This window comes from Notothenia coriiceps, unplaced genomic scaffold (assembly GCF_000735185.1).
Source record: "Notothenia coriiceps isolate Sejong01 unplaced genomic scaffold, NC01 NC01_scaffold00035485, whole genome shotgun sequence".
Classification (NCBI taxonomy): Eukaryota; Metazoa; Chordata; class Actinopteri; order Perciformes; family Nototheniidae; genus Notothenia; species Notothenia coriiceps.
The window spans coordinates 1-17,964 of NW_011368186.1; the positions used below are offsets into that span (position 1 = coordinate 1).

The window sequence follows — 17,964 nt, forward strand, 5'->3', positions numbered from 1 at the left end:
CATATGTTTCGGTATAGTGACTGTTTCGGTAGTGACGATTCTAGCTAAATTTGAGCATAACTAAAGAATGCTAGCAACTACATGGCTAGCATACACGTTTTTGAAGAGGTTTACACACAGAAAAACCTAATACTTTGCATAAAACCCCCAAAGAGTTTACTTAATAGAAGAGAATATGTGTTCGGTAGTAGACAATTCTTAAGGTTACACGCCGATTTTCAGATTTTGGAACAGATTTATATCAAAAGTATGGGATATAGCTACTGGCCATTCAGCCATGAGGGTCAGGGATGTAGTGCCACTGCCTTGTCAAAAATGCAGGGGTGTTGCTAAAAACCAGGCTCAGCCATTGGACTAAAACCCCTTGTGTTTCGGTAGTGACATGAAAACTGGGGACATGAATTTTTGAGTATAGTTTTTTTATTAAAAAATGATACCCACAATAAATCTAAATATTCCAACTTCTGTTTTAAAGTAATCATAAAGATCTTCTACATACACCATTCAACAAAATAAAATAAAATGTTTTAAGTGTTATTTACAGAAATTGAAAGGTAGATGTCAGGGTTGGGGACAGCTACTTCCCAAAAGAAAGTACCCTATAAATGATGTTTTTGTATATGTTAAGCTTATCACTATATCATTTAATGCCTTATGTTTAAATAGACCATAACATATTCTTAGTAAATATCTATGTCTGAATACTTCATTGTTTTGTTAAATAGTTTTTCTTGTTGTGGGACCGCACTTTGCACTAATTCGGAAGAATGCCCCATATATCACCTTTGCAGTCCTCGCATAACAAAACTGTACACAGGGTTGAATCATTGGTATGTAATCGGGTCGGCATTTTGAAATACATGTTCAGAGCGAAGCCCGTTTTCTGCTCTTACACAAATAAACGTGTTAGAAAACTCGGGAGACATAATAGGAGTGAGACCTCTCGCCCCTTCAGCCTATCTCTGCCTCGTTTCCTCGTTGTGTTATAGCAGAGCCCAGGCAGCCATTAGCATAAAATGTGTGTCAGTAGGGCAGCGTAAGCTCACATGCCATGCGCACATGCTGTAGAGCTTTAACCAGCATTCCAATGTCGAACGAGCCCAATGTGCCGTGTCCACGCGGGGCTCTCGGCCAATGAAAAAGTGAGAAAGAGTCAAAAGGAGTGGGGGCACGAGGAGAGGAAGGGCGGGGGTGAGATGTTTTTAGAGAGCGTGACACACAGAGGGAGAGGGAGGGGAGAGACATCCCTGATACACACCGACTTACAGGCGGTTAGCGGGACACACAAAAAGAGAACAGGGAAAAAAGCTGGTCACATTTCTCAGGCACCTGAAAACGTGCGGGTTATTTTAGGACTCGTGTTGCTTATTGATGAGTGGGGAGTGTTTAAACTACTTCCACTCTCTGTTCATGTTTTGGTGGTGACTGTACATGGCAAGCAGCTGAACGCGTTTGGATCTCTCATTTAGAAAAACACTTTACAGTAATATCTTAGCACAGCCTGGCATCAAGGGGTGCACACAGAAAGCCAATCCGATTGCTGTCTTTTGACCTCGGAAATCATTTGTAACAATTAGAGATTTGCTCTAATTTCTCTGAGCATTTGGATACATTCTTTATGAATTGGCCTCTTTGGTAGCAACCAAAGGCATTAGACGACCACAATTAGCAGCACGGAATTGAACAACACCGACATAGGAAACATGGAACACAGTCCTGGTGGTAAGTAGCATTGGCTCTTTTTTTTAATATAATGTATCGTCTCTATGTCTCCTGCATTCAATGGAGAGATTATTCTAGACAAGCAGGCAATGGTGCATAATGGGAGCAGGTGCCTGTTCTCTTGTCTACATCCCATATTGGCTATTCCTAGATATCACGTATTGGTTAATTCTAAAGATAATTTATAAACATGTTCAATGTTATATAATTATAAGACTGCTTTGCTTTTTATCCTGTTCCACTGCATTTCATTTTAAAACACTGTCTAATTAAGTTACTACAATTCATTAGTATATGATTTTTATTTTGCAATTTATTTTTTGAGCACAGCTGAAGCAGATTCGTTTTTTGTGCAGCTTTTGGGAATCTTGTTACAGTACAAGAATTGTATATGATTTGGTGAATATGGCAGGGTTTAAACTGTGTATTCTAACAGGCTATGGCACGTTGCCAAGTGCTCCTGGGCTGCAGACAGTTGAGGGTTTTATAGAGTGAATGAGCTGAGCTCTGAGAGGGAAGTCCTCTCTCATCAATCTCTGGGACGGACTTCCGATTCCCTGCATGTAAACACACTCACGTGAACTGCAACCTAAATCGCCCTCTGACCGAGAACATGTTCTGCTCAGCCCATTTCCTCTGAACACGTTTATTCTCACGTTATTGCTTACACACTCAGGGCCATTTCATTTAGACGGATTTTAAAGTATTGCATTTATGGGAAGTTTTTGAGTGAATTGATACTTTGTAGCAGTGTGTGACTCATTGCACTTGGCTGTTTATTATGTATTTGGCTGAACCTCAACTTCTTCCATAACACATTCAGTGGACTACGTCAAGGAGCAGTAACGCCCACTGAGTCAAACACTAATGTTTCACCCATGTACTGGCCCCTATTCGAAAACAGTTCCCAGTCAACATCAAGTCCTGCCAGGAACGGAATCATGATCTAAATGTAGCGCATGATGGAAACAAGCCCACGGATTTTAATACTTTCCCGTTAACTATGTGAATGCAGGCACACATCATTAAATACCCTATTAGAGCCTATGCAATGGGCATAACAACGGGAGATTAACGTATGTGCTAAATCCACTGCACTCCTGTTACATAACGGATGAAGACTGAACTAGAAATAACATGTAACATCAAAATAATCTTTTAACGTTTTTAGGTCGACACCATTTGTACATTGTCAGAGTAAGCTATAAAATGGCATGGACTGCGAAATAAAAAAGGAAACAAATATATAAATTATATAATAAGGTATTTATCTATGGTAACCAACATATTTACATTATAACGTCCTTGAACAGAGGCAGAGACTGGCTTGTCTTTACATCACTTTCTTCGCCCAATGCACGCTGGGTAAAAACAGTCGTGACAATGATGGGAATCATGCGCCTGATTTTTTTTTTTAATACGCAGTTACCCCGCCTAGAGCTGACAGCACGTGCACACAGCCTCAGAATCCACGTGCTGCGCTCAGTTCCCAAGCACCCCCTCCCATCTCCTCCGCGCGCATTGTGCTCGCGCTCAGTCTTCATGGGGATTCCTCTTCCATTGCTGATAGCTTGGTCAGTGGGTCAGAGGTTTAGCAGCCTTTTCTCTCGTCCAGGAGACTGTAACTGGTGTACAATGTTAACTAGTAATTATAGCAGACCATATTCAACTTGCTGTTTGGTACCTGAAAAGGGCATAACCATAGTTTTTCTAGAATTCTAACTTGGTTTTGGTTGACAACGCTAACTGTTCTTACAGTGTACATACACAACCTTAGATTTCAGTTAAGTACATTTGCAACAATAACACTGTTAATGCATAATGCAGGGCATTAAAGTGTTAGTGTTAATTATTATGACCCCACTTTATTGTATTACGTGACATTCTGAAAAAAGCTATCACCATAGTCTATATTTAACTGGTTGAAATTTTAAATATATCTTTTGCTATATCTGTAGTAGTTGAATAATTAAGCTTTAGCTTTACCCAATAATATGACCACCCCTAATGTAACCTCCAGTGTTCAGACAGCTGACCTTGTGACCTTAAAGCATAGCCAGACCATTACGGTCTTTAATGATTAAACACAATGTTTTCACTATGCCAGAAATTCAATGGCTGGTAGCCTACCTATTTATTTATGTATTTATTTATATATATATATATATATATATATATATATATATATATATATGAGAGAGAGAGAGCTCTGTTTTCCAGCCTATTTAATTTATGTTTTGGTTGTGTGATTTAATTAATTTATTATAATTTAATTAATTTGTTTTATTTATTATATATAATTTATATATTTTAATATTATTTCACATTTCTATAACATCCCAATATTTAGAAGCATATGAATGCCTTACTGGTGTCTTTATGCCAACCAGCACAATATTAATGTTGAGCACTATACCAGCCCTGAAATCAGACTCCTTCGGGTTGTCAGCCTGACAGACGATCACACAGCTCACTAATTCACATTAAAAGCCAAGCTTGATATGGGTGACGGATAGTATTTCTATCCAAGGATTGAATTTAACCCACTTCTTCTGGTCCATTATATATTTATGGGTGAACCCACTATATCTCCACGTGAAACTCTTCAAACTTTTGCCCCACATAACTCCTTAAAGTTGAAACTGGAACAACATAAAACGGAGGCATGACTGTTTCTTTGTATAGCAATTAAAGATCATTTGAGGTTCATGTGATAAAAGGAAATGTTGGCCTCTGTGCCAGAGAACCATCCTTCTTGAAAGTGTTTCATAAATAGACACATGACATGAGGCCAGCTGCTTCACGTGGAGTGGGGCTTACTGTCCAGGTACATTTACAAATGTTCTCATGAAAGACGATGGAATAGTTGGAAGCTAAGAGGGGGCATGTCCCCAAATAACACGATGTGTGTGTGCTGCCTTTACATTCAGCCTGCCATGGATGCATGCCTGCGGGGGTGGGAACACATGTGGAGTGAAAGGTCGGGCAGAAGGGAGGGGCGGTTTGTTTATTCTGTACTTCTCATGGCTCTGTGTCACATGTTGTAGCTTGTGCCAGAGTACAGCAGGGAGGGTATTCTCAGAGCTTGTTAGGGCACTCAGCCGATTCTAAGAAAATGGAGACAAAAAGTGGCAACCTGTCCTCTGCAGGTGATACACACCACACGTCCATAAAGCTTATCTTACTTACACAAACACACAAGAAAATGCATGTAACAGTCAGTCTAGTAGTAGTATTGCTACCACTAGGGCTGCTCAATTAATCGTATTTTGATCGCAATTACGATTATGGCTTGCAACGATTACGAAAACAACGTAATCGAAATAAAACGATTATATTTTTATTATTACTTTTTTTTCTTCAAATATATATATTTTTGTATTGGTTTTTCTGTTGAATTATACTTAAAGTTCAGGGTAATCAACTGTTAAAAACATAGGCTACTGTTCACATTTTTTTCTCCAATAAATTGATGTTTTCAAAGTCAATGGATAATCGTTTTAATAATCGTGATATCAATTGACCTAAATAATCGAGATTATGATTTTTTTTTTCAGTCAGGGTTGACACGTGTGAGCATGCAGTGTAATTAAAGAGGCCAGACAGAAATGCAACACGTGTTTCTCCAGAAGAGAAGAAAACACAAGAGATGTGGGAGTTTTTTTTCCCTATAAGGTTCAGTGTCCTTGAGACAAAATGTTCACAGAATGACAGAGAAGAGAATCTGAGAATATTGTTTGATATCAGTTAGACCAGAACTATCTTATATGACTGCAGTAACTGGGGCAGAAGCATTGATAAAAGCCATTACAAGCTGTGGTGTTTAGTGGCATGGTCCTTGACACTCATGTGATTGGGAAGTGCAATAATGACACCAATGTGGAGCATGCCATTTCATCACCTTGAAAACCATTATGGTTAGCATACTTTTATGCTAAGATTTGTAGATAACTGACATAGTGGTCTAATTGTGAATCAAAAGGTCAAACTCTGAAATATACCCAAAGGAGGCCACCAAAATAAGCAGAAGTATACCACTTCTTTAAATCAGGATTATTATTTTTTAGCCATAAATGGAGTCTGTCCTTTTTAGTTTTAAAAGTATTTAAAAATACTTATGTAAGCTTTTAAGCGTCAGTGGGTTTTGCACTTTGCCCATCTTTTAACACCTTGGATATAAATGCAAAATATAACTCATCATAAATGAGTAAAGCCCTTAAGCAAATCATGTAATGGGTTAAAAGTTAAAAGCAAAAACGTGACTCTGTGGAATGCAGTGTCTAAGGTAGCAGTGCCCTGCTCCCCCCTGCGTCTAAAGCCACAGCACTGAAGTCCTTTCTCTTCCAAACGTGATCTGCGCTTGTTATTGTACTTCTGCTGCTGTTGTCTACACGGGACTGCGCAAAGAGCCTTGTGAGCCGGGCGGGAACTGTGTCAAGAGTCCATGTGAGCTCCCGGTCAGGTGGCTGGCGGATAGATGTGTCTGCATGCCCACAGCCATAGCGGGGAGCGGGGGAGGGAGGAGGAGGAGGCAGAAGGGGAGGAGGCTGGAAAATAAGGGAGGGATTGGAGGAGAGATTCGATGCTGTAAGCAAGCAGGCAGGGAGCTGGCTGGCTCGGGCCGCACGTGAGGGGCAGGCTCTCATCTTGCAGGGAAGAACATTCCTGCCAACATGAGTGGGGTGGGGGTGGGCGGGGGGGGGGGCTGTCGAGGGGAATAGGAGCATTTCTGACTCAATGTGACATCCCTGCACAAAGGCCTGTGTATGGCTCTCATTGTTAATGAATAGTGACTCAATTTCATATAATAATGCAAATTTATGGAATTTTCTTTTCCAGATAGATAGATTACGTTTGGTTTCCTGAAATATGTTTGGCTAGGATAGGATAAAGGGTATTTTATAGCAAAAATGTAACTTCTGTAGAAAACACACATTATCAGGCCATTCTGTTATTCATGGCTTAATAATCCATGTGTGGATGAATGTATTTATCTTGCCTGGTCATTTTTAAACATTCTCCAATGGGTTTCTAATTTGTCATTAAATACTGGATTACAGTTACACTGGATCAAAGTGGAGCATTGCCCTTCTCTCCAGCACTCCCTCTTCATTGTACATGTGAGCCAGATAAAGATCAGAGAACTGAATATCCCCCTTCCTCTCTGCTCATCCAGGTGTTATCTTGTACGCTGGCTCCTCCGGCAGTGCCAGCCCGAGTCCTGGCAGCCCCTCCAGTGGATACCAGACCCAGTCGCCCTCATCCCACTCGCAGCCTTCCTCCCCAGAGACGGTCTCTTTCCAGGAGATTGGGCCCCTTAAGCAGCGAGGGGAACGAAGGGGAGGGACCCCTTCCCCGAAATTGGTCTTCCAGTTTCCAGAAGTAAACAACGCTCCAGTGGCCCAAGTATCAACAGTATCGTCGGCAACCTTCAGCCATCCCACAGTGGCCAAAAGACCTTGTGGCTTCACTGGAACATTCACCAGTAAGTACCCACTCACCCCTGCCTCTTCTTGTTATGTCTACCTGCCTAGAATGTTTTTTAATTGTATTCCTCTCTCTGATGATAAATGTTTGCTTCTTTCAGAGACTGGAGGTATGGTGCTTCTGTGTAAGGTGTGTGGGGACATCGCATCTGGGTTCCATTATGGTGTGCACGCCTGTGAAGGCTGCAAGGTGAGACCGAAAAAACGATACTATTATGTCATGTCTTTCCATTCATTAAGTGTACATGATGACATGTTGCCACACAATACTCTCTTCTAAAGCTTTGATTGTTTTTGTGCCTTCCCCAGGGTTTCTTCAGACGCAGCATTCAGCAGAATATCCACTACAAGATGTGTGTGAAGAATGAAAACTGTCTCATCATGCGCATGAACAGAAACCGCTGCCAGCACTGCCGCTTTAAGAAGTGTCTCTCCGTGGGCATGTCCAGAGATGGTGAGAGACGTGTTCATGTCCCTTTTTTAAAGATTACATTAAGACATATGGCAACTGAAAATGAAATCATTTTGTATTTACTTAGTGCAGAGGGTTGCATTTATCTATGTTTGCAGTGTGACATGGAAAATCAGATGTAGATCATTCGACTGTTAAAATAGTTTGTAAGGAAGTGTCACTCCCCATCATAGAATGTATTTTTTCCTTTCTCTCCTTTTGTCTTTTGTTCCCTCTGCCATCCTCTCTCCTTGCCCTGCTGTCTGATTTATGGCAGGAGGAGCGCTAGAGTCCCAGTAGTCATCTGTCATGTGGAAACTGTGACAAATATAGTTTATTTTGGGAAATGGGGACACAAAGTTACCGACATGTCACCAAAATGTACCGACTTGCCCATTTCCTTTTCGCCAACACTGACGTTAACAAACAGTCATCTGGGACCTGATGTTATTCTGTCCTGTTAATCCCGAAAACCTGCAGCACTTGACTTTCAATTAAATAATATTACTTCAGTAAATTTGCTCTACTGCATAATTTCACCGCAGGACTCTGATCTCAGGGGGAATGGCTAAACTAGGAGATAATAAATCATGTTCTTTCTGGAGCAAACATTTTTAGCTGACCTAAAAAAGCCACTATATGGGAGTGGGAAATCACCTGTATTATAACAGAAGGCAAACTTTATTTTTAAGAATCAGCATTTACATGTTTTAATTATCTACCGAAGCCCAAAATGAGAATGTTATAGACCTTCAAAGACATTTTTATGTAACACTTTTGATTTGACAGCATAACTAATACAATTAGTGATCATCCAATTCTTTCCGCCTCCAACCATTGGTCTCTTCACCTCTCATACCTGCAGCCCTTGTCTCTTTGACCTTTCCACTGTCATTTCTCTAATAACCCAATGACCTACTTTTACAGGAAAAGATAGAACAAATGGACAACTGGAAGACATAAACAGAGAAAGAGAGAGGGGTGCTGGGGGATGTGGTGCAGCATGCATCGCTCTATAAATAGGGATGTTAGTGTTGGTGAAGAATTGAAAAAGGGGGGAAGGGAGGATTGAAAAGGCTGGAGAGTCGGATAAGGCAGTCGGATGAGAGGAAGGCTTAAGTATTCGTATTATGGTGAAACTGCTGTGACGGTTTCAGAATAATCGGAGACAGTAGAGAGGTTTTGGGATTAGTAATCCGCACAGAGATGGCCGCTTGAGGGCCATAAGTAGAATCCATATTCAAAATAAAAGTGGCTGTTTCTCTACATAGTTATAATTGTAATTGCCTGAGTATTAAGGTGTGCTTTCCTTCTATTTTCCTCAGCTGTGCGTTTTGGGCGTATTCCCAAGCGGGAGAAGCAGAGACTGTTGGATGAGATGCAGAGCTACATGAACAGCCTCAACGAATCCGCTTCCATGGAGATGGAGGTATCGCCTCCAACCGACGCCCCCTGCAGTCCCCAGACCCAGACGAGCGAAGAAGCTGCCTCCATATCTTACCTCAGAGACGAGAAACCAATCAAGATGGCCGCCGGCAACGGCAACATTGGCACTTCCTCATTCCGAAACAATTCAGGGCAGAAGCCTTCCCTGTCGAACTCGGGGACTCAGACCCACCACACGGTCCACGGGGAGCAGGCCAGCTACCTCGTCCCAACAAGCTGCCCTGTCTCCTCCACCAACAACGAAAACTCCACAATGGTCGACAACGCCAAGTACAACTTCTCTTCCAATCAGAATCAGTGCCCTGTCAGTGGTCGCTTATCATCTCAATCCTACTCAGCCAATCAGAACAGTTATTCAGCCGGTGATTTCCAGAAGCAAAGTGCCTGCCCCTGGAAACTAAGCGGAGGAGCCAAAGTGCTGGTGAGAATACTTTTTTCATCTGTTTATTGAGTATGTGGATATCATATGTCACTTTAATGTCAATAGAAAGTCCATACTTCTTATTTTTCCTCTCTTCTCTTTGTCTATCCTGCAGGCATGTCCCCTTAATTCCTGTCCCGTGGCTCCGGCCAGTCGCTCCAGTCAGGAGGTGTGGGAGTCTTTCTCCCAGTGCTTCACCCCTGCTGTTAAAGAAGTGGTGGAGTTTGCAAAGAGCATCCCAGGCTTCCAGTCTCTCAGCCAGCATGATCAGGTCATGCTGCTCAAATCCGGCACTTTCCAGGTACATGCAGCTAAATATAATGTTTTGTTTAGAGAATTTGTTTATTTTATTTTGCTATCCTTTGGAGTCTTTTTTTCGACTGACATTGCCTGGTTCCTCTCACAGGTTCTGATGGTGAGATTCAGCTCACTGTTTGACCCCAAGCAGAGGACGGTGACCTTCCTCAACGGGCAGACATACTCACTGGCTTCACTGAGGGCTCTGGGCATGGGCCCATTACTGGAAGCCATGTTTGATTTCAGCGAGAAGCTTGCATCTTTGGGTCTGGAGCCGGACGAGATGGCTCTTTTCATGGCTGTCGTGCTGGTTTCTGCCGGTAAGCTGGCACACTAATACTTGTAAACAAAGCACATACTGTAAGCACCTATTTCCTCGTGTCTAACCCCAATGCCCTCCCTCTCTTTCTGCAGATCGATCCGGCATAGTGGAGGTTGGAGCTCTGGAGCTGTTGCAGGAGAATCTAATAAAAGCTCTGCGCTCTCTCATCACCAGTCGCCGTCCAGATGATAGCACCCTCTTCCAAAAGTTGCTGCTCCGCCTGCCAGACCTGCGCACCCTGAACAACCACCACTCTGACAAGCTTCTAGCTTTCCGCATTGATCCTTGAACTAAAAAAAACCGCTCAAACTTCCTGAGGTATCAGCTTTGGGGGGCCTCCCTGCTCCCCATGCCAGCCTGGCCTGCCACATACAGTACACTGGACTCTGCATGATGGCCAGTTGCTGTGCCAAGTCTCTCAACATAAGAGAGTGAAAATATCAGTGATGGATGAAGGCACGGCAGGAAGTGAAGGCTCCTGAACTCAAACTGATTCTTCCTCCTACCCAGGATTGCTAAAAAAAAACCTTACAACATGGCTTTATTCTTCCTTGGGTTCAACATCCAACCACAAAGTCATCACCTTTCCCTCGGGGGGGTTTGTGCTGAAGACCAAAAAGAAGAGAGCGCTTGGTGTTCCCCACTAAACTTTGTCCTCCTATTCCAGCTCACAAAGCTACATGAGGGAAGCACAAACTCTTGCCAAGAGAAAAACTCACATGTACATTCACTAACAATGATTTATTTCTGTACATTCATGCTACAATGTGTAAAGGGCACTTTACATACAGACCTCGTAGATCAATATATAACAATATATAGCAATAGAAAAGTTTAATACACAGGTGGGAGGAAGATTTGTGTCTGCCCTGTTGAAATGATATAAGCTATTTTCACAACATTTCACCATGTAAGGAATCTTTATAAAATCACCCATTTGTGATTGAGAATTGTATAACATTTTTAAGAAATGAGAATAAATTGCATTGTATTTGTATGCAGGTAATCATGGAGGGATTATAGGTCATTTTATAGACCATGTCTGGTGGGATATACAGTATGTTTTATTGTACATTTTGTATATAACCTTTATTCCTGTTCCATGTAGGTTTGCAAATATGTAAATGAAGTTAGCATTGGATTATTGTATGTATATCACACATAATAGATTGGAGTATAAACTTTTTATTTGAAGATATATATATCATTGAAATAAATGTATTATCAAGTGACTGCATCTCCTTGTGAATGTTTTACACCATACAGCAAAGTACCATTATTAAATATGATATAGCATTTTTTCTTGTAGCTCGTCTTTTTCCCCTTACCTCTTTAATGTGAAGCTAACATCAGTATTACCACCGCGTACCTTAGAGCCGTAGCTTAGCAACAGAGGCAGTCAGCCAATCACGCTCAAGGTCTGAGAGCCATTAGGGCTTTTCACAAACAAGAAACACCCCTTGAGCTTCCTGTGTGTGATAAGAGGTATGTAAGTGTTGCACTTCAACAAATAAAAGGTGATGTTCTTTGCCCTGAACACACTGTGACTTTTTTCAAAGCACACGCAAGGCTACATTATTGTGTTGGAACATTTCATACACCGGGGGAACTCAATGCACTGCAAAGTAATGAAAATACAGCAAAGGTAAAAGATTAAACTTTTAAAAAGTGTTCATTACAGGCAAGTTATACAAGAGAAACAAATAAAAATAACAAGGGAAGCTAGTAAAAAATTAAAAGATAAAACAAGTAGCCATTGGAAAGGAGACTATATTTAAACAGATGTATTCTGTGTACAGTCATGTTTTGCTGAGGGTTATATGAGATGTCGGTATGCAAATGCTCAGGGTGCCAGACAGCTAGTGGAGACGTCACCTCTTATATCACTACAGTCCACTTCGAGGGCTGTGTGCACTGACGTAGACAGAGACTGTATGTTCCTGTTTGTGATTTATATAACCTTAAATCACTGATATTATAAAACAAATGCATGTATATTTTGTATGAAGGCGATTGAGTTAAGACTAGTATTCCTTTTGACTATCATTCAGGAGTTCATGTGACACCTCATGAGACACATATCCAGCAGTACATTTATTTTAATTCAGGATCATAATATTAAATCTCCTCAGCATCAGGTGATTCTCTGGCAGTACAATTGTCTCTAAGCAATAGCCTGTATCTCTCCCTGGGAGCCAAGAAATAAAAAAATGAGCATCAGTCAGAAGCTGCCCTCGGCCATCTGCCCTACATTTATCCAACACAGCCAAACTTTTATCCTCAACGCTGCATCAGAGGGAGACAAAGCCCACAGTTACAGTCACTGCTGGAGCTGTGACTCAACCAGTGGTCATGTAATTTCTAAGAATCGTGCTTTAGGTCTTCATTTGCCACCCAGTGGACAGGGTGATAACAACAAGAGCAAGTTTTTGTTATTTTATGACGAGACCCAGGGACCAGGAATAATGCTGGAACCAAAAGTCCCTTCTGTCAAAAATCAATTATACCACATATCATCACACAACCACTAAAGAGTCAGCATCTCTGTTATGTATCAAGTGAAAGACTCAACGTTTCAAAGTTCTTTCCCAGTTGTGGTAACATCTCACATGATCCGGTTGGTTGCTGGTCTGGAGATTTTGATCATATCACGTGAGCAGATAGAGTTTCTCTGGAAGTCATGGAACATTAGATTTTCAAATGTCCATTTCTAAAGTAGCTCTATTGTGCGATTGTATAACCAATATAATCTGGACGAAATAAGTGAGGCTTCTGCGTTGTCACCAATCATCCTCTTTCTCTACTTCCAGAATAAAAAGAGACAGACAGTGTTCTGTATAGTTCTTATCCCAAAGAAGAAGTGTTTCAGTAATTATGCTGTATACTGTTGTGACTCTTCTGGTTCCTTCCTGCAGCGTATATTTGATTCTTGTCTGCTGGTGCCATCAAGTGGCTAAAAGAAGGAAGTGCATACAGATTTTATTTTATTTTTACATGATTATACTGATGATGGGAACTGAAACAGAATTTACCCAAGCAATATAATTAATGTCATTCCAATTTTAAGTTTTGTTTTAATCAATCTTTTGCTCTAGAATAAAGAAAATACATCTTGCTAAATATCCTATTACTGTAACTTTATCGAGTAAATCAAATTAACAACTGGCTGTTGATGGAAGGGGAATCATTCAATGTGATCTGTGATTTTTCTAATCTGTGTTCTTTAATTATATTGCTCACAGAAATAAAAATAATTTTGAAGTATCACATTTCTTCAGATCCACGCTGGTGTTGTTTCTAATTGTCTTCTTTGCAAAGCATAAAGTGATGAAACAATACTTTTTAAAACAGGTCAAAGATGAGTGATTTATGAGGTTATGTGTTTGTTCCATTATGTTCTTAACTCCAATCACATTAGTCTGAGGTGGCTGTTACAAAACCAGTGTCTTACACAAAGACATTATGTCAGGCAGTCACTTAACAAGATCACTTTTGCTTAAAATGAATTAGTTAAAAAAAACACAAACAAAACAGACATCATAAACTCGGTTTAGTGAAGATATTATCCCTAAAGTACACTGTGGCTGGAGCATCTTGTCACTACTCTGGAGATGGAGAGGATTACATTGGGAGCGATCAGGGGAACATACTGTAGGTGAAGCCATCTGGGGATCTTTCATTCATTGGATCAAATACCAAACTGAATCTGATACTATTTACAGTTTTAAAAAGACAATAGTGTCCGAATTAGCTTGGTTTATTCACTCATTATCTTTATATGTCATATATAAATTCACCAACAATTCTTATTTTTGAATACTCAATTATCAAATGAGCATACTAATTCAACTTTTCAAAAGAATCTATAACAAATTATTATTCTCCGACAGTAAGAATTTGCATATGCTGATTATGAAATATGCCCTATGTCTGTGGTCTTATTGTTTCCCTCTTCAGTGGAGGAACAGGTTGTGTAATGCATGTGTGATTCAGATGTGTAAGACCTCTGAGTCTGTCTGGCATGACGATCAACTGTCAGAAACACTGCTGACAAGGTTTGTGACAGCACTGAGAAACGTAAACAACACCTCTCTTTGGCAACAGCAATGGTATGGTCTGGTTTCCTCTCAGTGTTTTGGGACTACCTGGACGTTTCTAGAGCGACGTCATCAGGCCGAAGATAGGGTTGGAGTGGGATCAGGGTTAGAGAGGGATTAACCACTTGCAGCCACATAAAGCTCCAGTGTAATCCGCACGCTGGAGATAAATCAGAGCTATTCCACTCAACAGTCTCGCCGTGTTTAGGACCACACAAACCACACAACACACGACAAGAGGAGCTGTATTTTCATATTTTGGATTAAAGAAAGAACAATATATTACCTGTGAAGTCTGAACATCTAAAAGGTGCAAAAAGGGAAAACATAATGAAGAAGGGAAAGGTATGTTGTATTACTCTCCAGCTTTATAGTTTTAATACAGCTTCGTAAAGCATTGCGTAAAGATTAATGTAAAAACATAATAATATTTTAATGCAAATCTGTATAATTTCTTTAAGCTGCCAAATAAGGTAAGATGATAAAATAAGATAATGTTTACTTAATTGATCTCAATTTGGGAAATGTTTGCATTGCGGCAGCATAAAAAGACAAGGCATTGCACATTACAGAAATTAAAAGACTAGAAATAAACAATTCAAAATGTAAACATCTCAAATAGAAATAAAATAGCATTAAAAAAGTAGAAAATATACATGTTGAAATACACATTTACAGTAAACAAAACAAAACAAAACATAAAGCAGGATATTATATATACATGAAGTGTGTAAGGAATGGAAATAAACTTAAATACACCAATTAGTGACCGAAATAAAGTACACATAGTGTTTCTATGCTGGTTACTAAAAGATGGAGGCCCATCTCATCCATCCTAATCCTTTGACCCAAACATGGTGGCTGTTTTGTTGACAAATCTGTGATGGAAAAGTTTTTGGCAGGCACCTTTAAAAGTAAAATCTATTATGTGATAGACCTTCATACAGGTTAAGAACGTGAAAGCAACATTAGGATTGTGCCAGTTTGTGGTTGAGAGCCAATATATTTTCCAAAAACTGTTAATAGAATGTTATGTACTGTAAAAACAGTGCTTTTTATGCAACAGACTTACAATTTTTATGACAAACTGTAATTCTATCCCAGCAGGTGGGTGAGGAGGACGTTGAGCCACCCAGTTATCAGGAGGTGACTGCAGGTAAAAGCTCTCTTTATGGACTGTGGAATAATGGACTATTCCATTATTTACAAATCAACAAACACTATTATAAAGGAACATGATGTCTTCAAGCTCTACCTAGACTGAGTACACACAGTAAATGCTGGTTTGAGTGAAATTATTTTTCTCGTACTACTTTCTTGTGTTTTATTTGGAAACTATTACTAAACTAAACTATTTTTTTTATTATAACAATATTACACATCTAACTCATCTAAGTGCTTAAAAATGAAGTTAGAAGAAGTCAAACCTGCCTAACTCCATTTGTTTGAATAATGCTGCAGTATCATTTTAAAACACCATGTCTGATACAACCGTAGTTTTTACAAACATCATTTCTCACATTTCCTCCTTGCCCGTTTCCTCAGGCTACAATGACATGGAGGCCCAGTTCACCTGGGACGACAAGACCATCAGGAGGATCTTCATCAGGAAGGTATTGATTTATAAAAGAAGTGAAAGCAGAATAAAATTTATCATGACGACTATTCCTTTGCTTTGACACGTTGCATTTCTTCCTCAAGGTCTACGCCATCCTCATGGTTCAGCTGTTTGTGACGGTGGCCATTGTCAGTCTCTTCTCATTTTGGTAAATACTTTTAGGAAACTTATTTCTTTTTTAACAATTTTATAAAAACATAAATGAAAGCCATTGAAATCGTGTCTCTACAGCGCACCTGTGAGGTATTTCATCCAGACTCATCCAGGCTTGTACATGGCGTCCTAGTAAGTGAAAACACATCATTGCTGAAATTATAGTCACTATTTTGATGACTTATTTACTGTTTTGTAACACCATATACCATTTTCTTTTTTTGACAGTCTCGTGTTTTTTGCCACCTACATTGCACTGTCCTGCTGTGGAGACCTGAGGTAACCTTTCTTTGCATTTAAAGTGTCAACACAATTATATTTGAAGGTGCTACTGTGTGTGCATTTGTGACTTAACATTGACAAAGTGAATTCTCTTTTTCACTAACACAGGAGGCAGTTTCCTTGGAATATCATTTTGCTAGTTCTCTTTGTGAGTATTCTTCATCATGAAAACATAATTGAATATGTACTCCCACGCTCAACATAACCCTTAATTGTTGTGATACTTTTTGCTCTTACCTTCAGACTTTGAGCATGGCCAGCATGATGGGATTTATGTCGAGGTAAATACATATTGTGATTTAGCTGTGTGTAAACCTTGATTTCAACTCATCAGAGCATTTCTATAATATAAGACTCCTTCTCTTCCTGCAGCTTTTACAACACTAAATCAGTGGTTCTGTGTATGGGAATCACATCTCTGGTGTGTCTCTCTGTTACCATGTTCAGCTTCCAGACCAAGGTGAGAAATAACTGCTCAAACCATAAGCTGATTTTAAATAACCAACAAGAAAAATGAATCCATCACGTTTTTCTTTCTTCTAGATTGACGTCACCTCCTACCATGGCGTCCTGTTTTCTCTGTGCATAGTCATGCTTCTCTGTTCCATCACCCTTTCCATTGCCATACCTTTTGGATATGTAAGTTCCAGGGCACCTTCCAAAAAAAAAGTCTAAAATAGCTGTGATTACTGATGACTAACCCCGGTCACATGTAAATCCTGCTGGCTGTATTTGTTTGTGCATTTACAAGAAAGGCTTAGCCTCACAGATAAACAGATTAGCATCCTGCTGTCCTTCTTAACATCGCTTTGTAAAGCTTTTTTTTACCTTGCTCCACAGGTTCCCTGGTTACATGCCTTGTATGCTGTTGGTGGAGCCATCCTCTTTACTTTGGTGAGAAGCAGATCATGAAAACTTCGAAATTGTCAAGCTGAAGTTTTTTTTTAAAACAATATATTCAATATCCTTCTTCTCTATCTCTTTTCTCTCACAGTTCCTGGCATTTGACACACAGTTGCTGTTGGGGAACAAGCGCTACTCTATAAGTCCAGAGGAATATGTTTTCGCCACCCTCAGCCTCTACCTGGACATCATCTACATGTTCAGCTTCCTGCTACAGATCTTTGGAGGAGGCCGCAGGTGAAGCAGTTCTCCTCCCTTACATAATGTAATCTTTCCACCAGCTCAACAACCAATTCAGCCATTTATAACTCTCCTCAAGAAAATGACATCAGGGCTTTATGGTTTAATGAGGACACAATCCTGCTGCTGGTTTTGTGGCTATGCCCTGACACACAACGGCCTGGTACCTCACTGTACTCTGATCGGCACTTGTTATTGCTCTACTGAGACCCCACCACCCCACAGTGAATGTTAAAGGTCAGCTATTATTCAAAATCCACTTTTTCATGTGTTTTATACATCAACATGTGTCCCCTCGGTGTGAAGAGATTCGGAAAGTTTCAGGAAAAAAGATTCACTCTCTTTTTGTCCTGATCCATTTCTATAAAAACCTGTCTGAAAATGAGCTGATCAGATTTTGTCCACTTTATGATGTCATAACGATGTTTTGGGTTGTGTAACCATTAGCCAATAACCAACCAAGGTAACCCCCCCCCACCTTATCACCTGAATCTCCTCCTAGAGGACCATTGTGTTCTTTTTTGAC

The 17,964-nt window shown here is 40.2% G+C and overlaps 2 protein-coding genes across 2 annotated transcripts; both read left to right on the forward strand.

Moving 5' to 3' along the window:
• Positions 1–1,234: 1,234 nt before the first annotated feature.
• Positions 1,235–11,443, forward strand: LOC104963001 (nuclear receptor subfamily 1 group D member 1-like). Its single transcript, XM_010791545.1, has 8 exons — positions 1,235–1,722; positions 6,899–7,207; positions 7,310–7,398; positions 7,518–7,662; positions 8,985–9,526; positions 9,642–9,827; positions 9,933–10,143; positions 10,238–11,443. The coding sequence occupies exons 1-8, from the start codon at positions 1,704–1,706 to the stop codon at positions 10,432–10,434; spliced, it is 1,698 nt and encodes a 565-aa protein (XP_010789847.1). The 5' UTR covers positions 1,235–1,703; the 3' UTR covers positions 10,435–11,443.
• A 3,129-nt stretch (positions 11,444–14,572) lies between these two features.
• faim2b (Fas apoptotic inhibitory molecule 2b) lies at positions 14,573–17,439 on the forward strand. The gene is made up of 12 exons (XM_010791550.1): positions 14,573–14,587; positions 15,347–15,398; positions 15,788–15,855; positions 15,944–16,008; positions 16,092–16,145; positions 16,242–16,292; positions 16,404–16,443; positions 16,539–16,576; positions 16,668–16,755; positions 16,839–16,934; positions 17,136–17,189; positions 17,290–17,439. Exons 1-12 carry the CDS (start codon positions 14,573–14,575, stop codon positions 17,437–17,439), a joined length of 771 nt encoding a protein of 256 aa, XP_010789852.1.
• Positions 17,440–17,964: the final 525 nt, after the last annotated feature.

Bases quoted from the DNA above. Each gene is read 5' to 3' on its own strand.
- LOC104963001 (XM_010791545.1), top strand. The intron at 7,399-7,517 runs GTGAGACCGAAA...TGCCTTCCCCAG, and splicing joins ACGCCTGTGAAGGCTGCAAG to GGTTTCTTCAGACGCAGCAT. The intron at 7,663-8,984 runs GTGAGAGACGTG...TATTTTCCTCAG, and splicing joins CGTGGGCATGTCCAGAGATG to CTGTGCGTTTTGGGCGTATT.
- faim2b (XM_010791550.1), top strand. The intron at 16,293-16,403 runs GTAACCTTTCTT...TCACTAACACAG, and splicing joins TCCTGCTGTGGAGACCTGAG to GAGGCAGTTTCCTTGGAATA. The intron at 16,935-17,135 runs GTAAGTTCCAGG...CTTGCTCCACAG, and splicing joins TTGCCATACCTTTTGGATAT to GTTCCCTGGTTACATGCCTT.